The 11,431-nt window shown below is 44.6% G+C and overlaps 1 protein-coding gene across 2 annotated transcripts; it reads left to right on the top strand.

The window, feature by feature from the left end:
* The first annotated feature begins 1,517 nt into the window (after positions 1–1,517).
* On the top strand, positions 1,518–10,253 carry BLOC1S4 (biogenesis of lysosomal organelles complex 1 subunit 4). 2 transcript variants are annotated; one of them, XM_081952116.1, is made up of 6 exons: positions 1,518–2,018; positions 2,452–2,523; positions 6,482–6,583; positions 7,143–7,277; positions 7,576–7,713; positions 9,257–10,253. In XM_081952116.1, the coding sequence occupies exons 1-6, from the start codon at positions 1,749–1,751 to the stop codon at positions 9,356–9,358; spliced, it is 819 nt and encodes a 272-aa protein (XP_081808242.1). In that variant the 5' UTR covers positions 1,518–1,748; the 3' UTR covers positions 9,359–10,253. The 2 variants fall into 2 exon arrangements, with proteins under 2 accessions (XP_081808242.1, XP_081808243.1); XM_081952117.1 differs by lacking the exon at positions 7,576–7,713 and having other exon boundaries at positions 1,561–2,018.
* Positions 10,254–11,431: the final 1,178 nt, after the last annotated feature.

The following is an 11,431-nucleotide window of genomic DNA, read 5'->3' on the forward strand; positions in this document are numbered from 1 at the left end:
TATTAGAACATAGATTGACTTCTTCCAATCAGTTGGCTACTATGTTTCTCCAAATTTGCTGGCATATCTTACTTAGAATTGTTACTAATTCTTATTCTGTTGCTTTGCCATATTTCAGTGGGTCTTCCCTCATTTCTTTAGCCTTCTGACTTGGTAATGACCAGAGTATTGATCTAACACCATATTTTAATAGTAGAGGTCTTGGTTAAGTAGGGAACATCTTCTAAAGTATTTGGCATCTCTATGGTACAGTATTTCAGTGTATTATATTTGAACAATTCATTTAGTGCCTTCAAATTCATCAGCTTTCCATAAGTTTTGATTGATTTCATTGTGCAATTGTTGGAAGAAATGTCCATCTGGGTTCAGTTCCAAGTGGGGAGAAAAACACTGGAAACATGGAGATTGCTTGGAAGGATGGTTTTAATGGTGAACAGGATCACATGGTTTGAGGTCCTGGGCAGTTGAGCACATGAGTGAGAGAGATTTATACCTTCTCTTGGGCCCCGCTTTGGAGCTTCCTGTTCCTGTGTAAGAAATGTATTCTGATTGGTTGTCAGACTCCCATGGGGCCATGCAGGGGTAACTTTGTAGGTTGTCTTGAGTTCCAGGCTTGGTTGAATCTTTCTGGGTGATGTAATGAAGGGGGTTTGGGCAATTCCTATTATGGCTTTATGGCTTTGTCCTGGTTTGGATCTTGAGTGAGGGCTATAATATTTTGCCTTTTTAATATTTCTTACAATATTTCATTCTTCTAGGAGAGGGGTGGGTGCTAACCAGAGGTGGGCTGCTCCTGGTTTGGCCCGGATCGGGCGAACCGGTAGTAGCGGTGGTGGAAGGCTCTGCCCACCCATTTCTGCACATGTGCAGAAGCATCACACACCCGCAAATGCACATGAGCGAACCGGCAGTAAAAAAAAAATGTAAACCCATTACTGGTGCTAACTTCCTACACTGTCAAGCCATTTCTGATAATTGCTACTAGTTTTAATTTTGCTGAAACTGTTAGCTATCCCACCTAGTCTTGTACCTATTAAGCATTCTACCATCTCCCCAGGTAATTAGTGAAAAATGAAAGATTTTAAAAACTGGTAACTGCACAGTGTACTGACTTCTCCTGAGACTTTTAAAAACTTTCCCACGTGGCCTAGAGTTTGGGAATCCAAATTCTAAGCAAGCCATCTCAACATCAGCCTAAGTTTAAAGTAACTTGTCATCTCTCAACAGATTCGTACATGTACAACACTGCTAGGAAGTCAAGACAGGAAGGGAAGGCGCAAAACATCCCTTATTTTCCTCCACCAACAGTGTTTGCTCAAACGGCAAACGTTACCGTTGCAGCCAGCAGAGAATTCTGGGAGTTGAAGTCCACCACATCTTCAAATCGCTGAGATTGTTAAAAAAAAAAGGTCCTGTATAAACCGAATGGGGGAGTAAAGGAGGCCGGGATATGCAAGCAAAAAAAAAACCCTCCCACGACTCCCTTGAGGCGGGATCTCTCCCACGTGACCTAAGCAGGTGCTTCACCTCAAAACACTCGCTTTGGCCCCACTCTCTAAAGTAGAATGTGAATGAAAAACGCGAGCAACTCCAGTCGCTGAAACTGTCCTCGCTGAGCTTCCGTAGGGGAGGGAAGGCGAGGAGAGGAGGGGGGGCGACAATTAAGCTGTCATTTGGAAGGCCTCTGATTTAAACCGCCCGAATCAGGTGACAGACGGCTGGGCGAGGTCCCGGAAGACGGGCGGGAGATGGCGCAGGCGGCCGGAGCCCCTTCTGTCACCGTCCCTGAGGAGCCACCGCCGCTGCCTCACTCCTCCTCTTCCTCCTCGTCTCGCTCGTCCTCGAGCGGTGACAGCGGCCACGTCTCGCAGAGTCACAGCAGCGTCTCCGGCATCGGCGACGAGCACGCGGCGACGGGCGATGCCTCGCGCGGAGAGTTTCTACTGGCCGCGGCGGCTGCCGACTACGCCTCCTACCTGCTCCCTTCGCCGCTCGAGAACGCCGCCTCAGCCGGGCAGGCGAGTGAATGGACGGGAGGCGCCCGCTTTGAACGCCGGCCGGTTCGCCCGCTTTAAGCCTGGCGCGTCGTCCCGCGCCGTCTCCGTCCCTCTCTCCCCGCACAGCCTCGTCCTCCAGAGGGTGGCCGTGAGGGGAATCCCCCGGGTCATTCTGGCAGGCATTCCGATGCTGCGGTCTGTAGCAGCCGTAACGGTTTCCCCCAGCAGCGGTTCGACTTCGTAGCAAATCGCTTTAAATCCCAAGCGAGCCAAAAGTAAAGGCCGGCGGGAAGTGGCTTCACGTAACCGGTGGCCTTCGAGGGTTGTTGCTACTTGTTCCCCCCGCTGCCCCGGTTGAGTTTTTTCGGAGGTCTGGGCTCCCCCTGCCTGCGCTTGCCGTTTTGCTTGGGCTTCGAAGGCTTTATTTTGTCTTGTTTTTGTTTTGTTTTTGCAGATCGGGACTTTGGACAAGAGTCTTGAAGATTTATTGATCAGGGTAGATGAGTTTGTGGGAATGCTGGACATGGTAGGTATGCTACCTAAAAATGCGTGAGTTGCATTAAAAGTCGGTGTGAATTAGACTGTCCCTGCTGTCGGTGTTTGAAAGCAACCTGTGATTGAAATGAAAGGACTGGAGAAATGCTTTTAGGCATCCTGATTGACACTAAAAAGATAATAACAATAGACTTATATACTGCTTCATAGTGCTTTACAGCCTTCTGTAGATAGTTTACAGAATCAGCATATTGCCCCACAATAATCTGGGTCCTCATTTTACCCACCTGGGAAGGATGGAAGCCTGAATCAACCTTGAGCTGAGAGAATGTGAGAATCAAACTCCTGGCAGTGAGTAGTCACTTAGCCCTGCAGTACTGCCTTCTAACCACTGTGCCACCATTAAACATTTGTCATAACAAATAGGATACTGGTGTTCAATTCTGATTTGTATGCGGTGTTGTAACCTGTTTTCTATATTTGCAGTGTATAGTAAAGTGTTGAAATCTACATTTAGCAAATCTAGAAGCATTAACAGATCAGAATGCAGCCTTAGGTTAATAACAATAACAGAATTGGAAAAGAAACTTGGAGTCCTCTAGCCCAACCCCCTCCTCAAGCAGGAGACCCTGTAGCATTTTGGACAAATGGCTGTCTAATCTCTTCTTAAAAACCTTCGGTGATGGAGGACCAATAACTGTTATTGGACACTAGAAGAACATATAATCGGTTGGGAGACCGGGGCCGCTGGATACGCCCGGTCGCTTGTACCAACCCCCGCAGGCTAGGTGGACAGGATCGGCAGAACCTGGGCCTTAGGCTGATGTTATGTAATGCGAGGTCCGTGATTAATAAGGCCCCCCTCATCAGTGACTTGATCACAGAGGGGGAGCCGGACCTCTGCAGGAATAACGGAAACCTGGCTGGGCCCAGAGGGGGGGTTGCCCCTCAGGGAAATGTGCCCTCCAGGTTACCGTGTATTCCACCAGCCACGGGCCCAAGATAGGGGTGGTGGGGTAGCGATAATCATCCGGGAAGATTTGGCACCGAGGGAATTCACTGTGTCGCAGATTTCTGGTTGTGAGTCTCTGGGTGTGAAATGGGGCCCAGGGAGTCAGCTGGGCCTGTTGATAGTATACCTGGCTCCCCGCCATACATCAGCGGCCCTGCCCGGGCTCCTCGAGCGGATCACGGAGATGGCGGTTGAAACCCCCAAGCTATTAGTGATGGGGGACTTTAACCTGCCATCGACGGGAGAGGCATCCGGGGCAGCCCGGGAATTCATGGCCTCCATGACAGCCATGGATCTGACTCAAGTAGTTCAGGACCCCACACACGAGAGAGGCCATATACTTGATCTTGTGTTTGTCTCCGACCAGTGGACGAGTGATCTGGGAAGAGGGAATTTAGTCATCACGCCCCTGTCATGGTCAGATCACTCACTTCTCCAACTGGACTTCCCTGGCGCTGCTCCCCACCGCGGGGAGGCGGAACCAGACTATCCCAGATGGTTCCGCCCCAGGCGTCTGATGGAGCCAGATAGGTTCCAGGCAGAGCTTGGGCCACCTCCTGCAGACCTGCCCCACCCCCGGGCAGAGGACCTGGTAGCCGCTTGGAATAATGCGGCCGCCGGTGCCTTAGACCGGGTGGCGCCTTTGCGGCCTCTTCGACGGCCACGATCTACCCGGGCCCCCTGGTTTAACGGGGAGCTAAGGGCAATGAAACGCCTTAGGAGACGCCTAGAGAGCAAGTGGAGGTCCTCCCGCTCCGAATCCGACCGAGCACAAGTAAGAGCCTACGTAAGGACTTACCTTGTGGCAATAAGAGTGGCCAAACGTCAGTATTGTGCCACCCTTATAGCGTCCGCGGAGAACCGCCCTGCCGCCCTGTTTCGGGTGACCCGCTCCCTTTTGTCACAGGGGCAGCGGGACCCCCCATTACTGGGCCGGGCAGAGGAATTTGGAGAGTTCCTGCAGGATAAAATCGATCGGATCCGAAGGGGATGGACCCACCTCAGTGCTCCAGTGGGGACGTCTGAAGCTAGTCTTGAGAGACCATGCTGGGAGGAGTTTGACCCTGTTGTCACCGAAGATTTAGACAGGTTGCGCGGGCGACTGCGAGCCACTACATGTTTATTGGACCCGTGTCCCTCCTGGTTGGTACTGGCCTCCTGGGAGGGCTCACGAGGCTGGCTACTGGAGCTGGTGAACGCTTCGCTGGGTGAGGGCCTTTTACCAGCCGCCTTGAAAGAGGCGGTGGTGAGGCCCCTGCTCAAGAAGCCTTCTCTGGACTCAACGGAGCTAGCAAATTACCGTCCTGTCTCCAACCTTCCTTTCTTAGCGAAGGTTGTTGAGAGTGTGGTGGCTCAGCAGTTTCCGCGTCACCTAGAAGAAGCTGATTATCTAGACCCGCGCCAGTCCGGCTTCCGGCCCGGTCACAGCACGGAGACAGCCTTGGTCGCGTTGGTGGATGATCTCTGGAGGGCAAAGGATGGGGGTTGTTCCTCCATCCTTGTCCTATTAGACCTCTCGGCGGCCTTCGATACCATCGACCATGGTATCCTATTGCGCCGTCTGGAGGGGTTGGGGGTCGGGGGCACCGTATTACGATGGTTCCGCTCCTACCTCTCTGGCCGGACGCAATGTGTGTTGGCAGGAGAGGAGAGGTCGACCGCGAGGCCCCTTATCTGTGGGGTCCCACAGGGCTCGATCCTCTCGCCTCTCCTGTTCAACATATATATGAAGCCGCTGGGTGAGATCATCCGTGGTTTTGGGATGGGATACCATCTGTATGCTGATGACACTCAGCTGTACATTTCCACCCCAAACCACCCCAACGAGGCTGTTGAAGTGATGTCCCGATGTCTGGAAGCCGTACGGGTCTGGATGGATGACAACAGGCTCAGGCTCAACCCCTCCAAGACAGAGTGGCTGTGGCTTCCGGCTTCCCGGTTCAACCAGCATATGCCATCGCTGACCATCGGAGATGATCAATTAGCCCCGGTGGAAGGGGCACGCAATTTGGGCGTCCTCCTTGATGCCCGGCTGTCTATGGAAGATCATGTGACAGCCGTGGCGAGAGGGGCGTTCCACCAGGTTCGCCTGGTGCGCCAGTTGCGGCCCCTTTTGGACCGGGAGGCCTTGCGTACAGTCACTCACGCGCTGGTGACGTCTCGCCTGGACTACTGTAATGCTCTCTACATGGGGCTCCCCTTGAGGTGCACCCGGAGACTGCAGTTGGTCCAGAATGCAGCCGCGCGGGTAATTATGGGGAGATCGAGGTTCTCCCATATAACACCTATCCTGCGCGAGCTGCACTGGCTTCCTGTGGTCTACCGGGTGCGCTTCAAGGTACTGGTTACCACCTTCAAAGCGCTCCATGGCACAGGGCCTAGTTACCTGCGGGATCGCGTCCTGCCCCATACATCCCTGCGACCCGTCCACTCACACAGAGAGGGACTACTCCGGGTGCCGTCCTCCAGAGAGTGCCAGAGGGCAGCGCCCAGAAGTAGGGCCTTCTCTGTAGTGGGCCCCACCCTTTGGAATGACCTCCCCCCAGACATCAGAACTACAACCGACCTTCGCTCCTTCCGTATGAAGCTGAAAACCTACCTGTTTCGACTAGCTGACCTGGCATAACTCTACAACCTCCCCAGCCCAGGGCATTTTTAATTGTAATTTTAGTTTTTAAGGGTTAATTTCACTGGGGTTTTAACTTTTTAAGTATTGTAACTTATTTATTTATTCTTACCTCCTCTATACGCTATATAATACCTTTGTACGTCGCCCCGAGTCCCTGTGGGGAGAGGGGGCGACTAATAAGTTCAAGTAATAAATAAATAAATAAATAAATCAACTTGTATGGGTTGCATATATTCTTTTGGAAGATAACTTGGTTTATGTATCATTTTAAATGCATTGGTTAGATTTTGTCAAAGCTTATTCTCCCTAACTGGTTAACAGTAAAGTATGTATTTTTTTTTCTCTTAGATTAGAAATGATTCTTCTCAAGTAATTAATGAAAGTGTGCCACATATTCATGCAAAGGCAATGGAAATGAAGAAGCTCTATAGAAAGATTGACAAACTAGAGGTATTGTGTTTCAAATGTCAATATTTTAGTTCTCTTTACAAGACTAATAGAAATTATTTTCAATTTTCTTTTTCTTTTGGAGGTTAAGCCTTATAATGTCAGCATAGCAAGAGATAATTCAGTGTATTCTTTTATTCTTTGCAGATCCTTAATCATAATCTAGATAAAAAAATATTTCCAGCAAGAAATTGAAGGACAACTACTGTATGTTTCTATTCACACTGCTTTCCCAATGTTTTAATGAACACATGTATCTTTGATAAATATAAGATAAATGTAAATTTATTTTAAAGATGACATTTCACTTAATCATTGAGACTCAGATAACATATAAGTCTAATATTATTATTGCCCAGTAATGTGTAAGTTCCTATCATAGAAAATTTTACCACTTTTCTTGCCATGGTTGTTAAGGAAATAACTGCAGTTAACCTAATACGGTTTAAAAAGTTTAATTCTTTTCAGGTTTAGTCCAGTATTCTAATTCAAAACTAGGAAATTAAACCACTCTTTGTTAACGTTGTTGTTATGCTATTTTTTCTCTTTTTTTTTAAACCAGGCCTTTGTAAAAATGATTGGTAATAATGTAGCTGGAATGGAGGAACAGATCATAAAGGCAGAATCAGACCTTGGAAATTTTCCAAATACGTTAAAGAAATTATTGTACACAATCAACGTGCCATCTTTTTTAAATGTAAGTTTTCTTTATTAAGGCCGAAAAGACGCAACATACAAATTGAAATTAGTTTATGGAGTAGATTATAGAAACCTTAGACTTCTTTAATCTCTATAGCAGGGACAAATCTGATCCAAATCTAGATGCATAACTCCCATAAGCTCAAGGTGGATGATCGATTATTAGGAATTCATAAATTTATGATACATTTACCCCAAATAATTTCCAAATTAACATCCAGTGAGATAGTTATTTTAGATTTTCAAAGAATGTAAAAATGGGAGACAAATGATTATTTTAATCATTATTTTTTCAGGGTGTTTCTTTAAATAAATACAAAGGAATTTGGAGTACAACAAATTATCTGCAGAAGAGATCCTCCAGAGGAGGGGCTTGGATAAGCATGCTCATTTCATCCACCATGTTGTTTATTCTGTATATAAGGCTGATTCAGGTAGTCCTCAACTTAGAATGTTCCTTCAGTGACTGTTCTAAATTACCATGGCACTGAACAAAGGAACTAACAATGTTTACTCAAAGTTACAGCCGCTTCAGTGCCCCTGTGGTCAGATGAGCAAGTTGGGCACTTGGCAAGTTGCCTACCCTTACAATTGATTGTAGGGATGCTGCAGCCCCCACCTAGTTTTCTTCCTTTCCATTTCACCCAAGTGAGTCCCTTTGGACCTATCTTCTTCCTGGCTGAATTCCCACAGGGCTTGGGCCTGCTTCCTTCCCCATAGGTCCCACATCCTTGCGCCTCCTCTTCCCATCACACATCATTTCACTTACCTTTTCCGATGATCACCTTTGTAAAGGAGAAATGGCCAGTCTACCACATGGCCTTCCTGTAGTTATCTAAAGCTGTGTGGTACTGCCCTGAAAGTGTCATTTGGGAGCGGCCACAATTATAACAGATAGTTCTTGATAGGCTGCTTTTGTCTACATGGTCTTTCTAACTTGCTATAAGTTAGACCTCAAACATAAAAAAGTATACATCTCAGGTCCTCTATAAAGAAAGATCTTTGGCTTGGTCAGTAACCTCACCATGTGAAAGAGGATGCAGTGAGATGAGCTATCTTGCTCAACTACTCTCCCTTTCTGCGGCTTACATGTGTTTACAAAAGCTGTGTAAAGATATTTTCTTGAATTAAATACTTTGAAGGACAAAAATCCATTCACTGATTTGGGAGTTAACCAAATAATAGGAATAAAGATAGAAAGGTTCCCCTTCTTGATGTATTAGTGGTTTTACCTAGGCTTGTTTGTTCAGTATGTTTACCTTTGCACTTAAAATATTTTTATTGGACAACTGCAACATTGAAATCATCTGTACATATTGAGCATCTTTGCATGGCAGACTGACCTGATTATTTACCAAAAGATAAGGATAGCTCCAATTAAATCAGGAATAATGAGACTTGTAACCAATAATGGAGGGGCGGGGGAATGTCATATTTTGCTACTGTTTCACAGCAGTTACTGCTATCATTTACTAGGAAGACAACAGCCAACATGGACCTGAGAAGACAGACTTGGCTTCTGTACCTTTTGTCCCCATTTGTCATGCATCTCCTGGATCTGTGTTTGGGATGGGGGAGTGAGATAATCTGAAACAAATGACTGGACTCGCTTTTTCAAGTGAAGCAAGTTAGCATACAAGTGGATGAAAAAAGCTGTAAAATATGCCTGAGGCATCTATGCAAGCCTTGCAAACGGCATAGCACATTTCATGATTCAGAGGTTTTTCATTTGTGCTCTGCATATTGGAAAACTCCACAATCAGATGAAAAAATAGTGGATACATTTCTGATCATTTGTTCCAGAAATCCCTTATGCACATTGAAATGTATATATAGTTCTAATCTTTTTAAAATCTGCTTGGTATATTTCATGGAAGGCACACAAACTTAAGAGGGGCATTTTGTTCAAAACTATTAAATTGTAGGTTCTAAAAAAGTCAGGTGTACAGTATTTTGATATGTAGAATTTCATTACAGAAATCATCTTCATCGAGGCAAAATCAAGCCCTGTATGAGCCGCTTGATCTCTTCAAGACTGAAGACTACTTTCCTTGTCTTGATCAAGGACAATGTATGTGATTTAACTGGAAGCGGTAACATGTAGAGGAGTATTATCAGTAAGATCCATGCTGGCCTTTAGGTTGTTGCTGCACTTTTTTCTGGAAAACTACAGTGCCTTCCTTGTGTGTCCCAGTTTGTCTTCAAGCGCATTTACTTCAGCTGGATTTTCTGTAGAAATAATATACTAGTATCTTAAAGCACAATCTAATATAAAGCCTTAAGTGGCAGCTAATTTTATCAAGAAAAGGTAGTATGTACAGTATATTATATAAACTGTAAGTAAATCTAACACTATCCTCTTAATTGAGATTAGAGAGACGGAATGGGAGGGACTGGATACACAGGAGAGAGGACTTCCAGCCATTATTTTCAGCCAGAATAGTTCAGAAAAACCAACCTATATAATTCACCTCTGTATTTCCCTCTCTCCTAGTATAAGACTAGGTTAAGAAAGATTTTACAGCCAGGTACCAAACTGTGTTTCATGGTTTTCTGGCTAATTTTTTTTGAAGATTAACAGTGTCTATTATGTAGAGAAGTGGGAAAAATAAAGTATACTGTGTTTTCTGCTGTTAATCTCTGTTCCACAGGCATATTTTTGAAATAGTACTTAGAAGTGCAATAAGGAGCAAAATATGTATTGTTGGTAATGATCTTGATTCTGTTCAACACAGCAAGAAGAAATCCACTGACTGGCTGACTAGAGCATAATAAAAGTAACTTTGTTCTTTGAAGTGCTATATATTAAGGAAAAACAGCAATATGTAGCTTGCTAAGTTACAGAAGCAACTGTTTCATAAAGTTTTTCATGAATATTCTTTTATATAAAATGTGACATGTTTGATCAGCAAAGCACTTACATGTTAACTTGTAATTAAGCATTTAAATTTTTAGATTAAAATGCCATTTTAAAGCATGTTGTCCATATCTTAACTACAAAGCCATCTTAAGATCCTAAATGCATTTGAGAAACTGTGTCAAGATGGTTGGCTTTTTTTACAATGTTAAGATGGCGGGGGGGAAAGTATTAATAGCCAAGTCCTGCAGTCCCTGCCACAACTATATGCTATGAATTAATGGGACAAGTGGGTGGGCAAGGGAGTCTCTTATGACAGTTTTTGTCACAGAAAGCTACAGTAAACAGGGTCTTGATTTCTATATTTTTCTTTTTAACAGAATATGACATCTTTGAAGAACTATTCTAACCTTTATTCTGAAGTTTGCTTAATCATGATGCACAAACTGTTGATGTAAAAATGAAATGGAGCTTAGTAGTATATACCACTAACCTGATTTATGATAGAAATAGCTTTGTCAAAGGAACATGTGAAAGCTTTATAGAATCTCATTTGAGGAATCACCTTTTTCTGCTTGTACCTCCATCATATTATCAGCCAAGTATTTCTAGTCTTAAATTATGGGAGACAAATTTGCATTGTTCAAACATTTTGGATTTCAGCTGCCATTAATTCTGGGCTGCATACCTCACTGAAAAGGAGTTCTTGGCGCACTCTGAGCTTGGTTATTTGCTTGCAGATGTTTCATTACCTATATGTATTTCTTGGAATTATTGACAAGTGGGAAAATGCTAGTTCAACAAAGGGAAAGTAGGGCTAAATTGATTAGGAAGGTACGTATTTTTTCATTTGTCCTTTTCATTACCAAATCAACATGATTGTAAACAACTGAATCAGAATTCTAGTTTTTAGGAATTTACACTTACTAAGGGTAACAATATAAACCATTTAAGCCTTTTAAAGTATATGGTAAAGTAATAATGTTGGTACATACATCAGAAACTATTCAACCTCTCTTAAATCAGTAAACTAAATGTAGGGAAGAAAAGTGGATCATGTGATTTTACTGATGACCACTCAAAAAACAATTATAATTTTTCAGTCTGGCCTCTGGATTCCTCTGTGAATTACTAGTAAGATATATAACTCGAGATGAATGCCAAAGACCACATCAGTAAATAGAAAGGTGCTAGTAATCCTGTCCAAGGTCTGGAGTGTGAATTGAACAAGGATATTGTGTACCTGGTTTAAGGATATGATGCCAAAGACATGAAATGTCTATTCTAATGGAATG

This window comes from Natrix helvetica, assembly GCF_964273705.1.
Source record: "Natrix helvetica genome assembly, chromosome: 4".
NCBI classification, from domain to species: Eukaryota; Metazoa; Chordata; class Lepidosauria; order Squamata; family Natricidae; genus Natrix; species Natrix helvetica.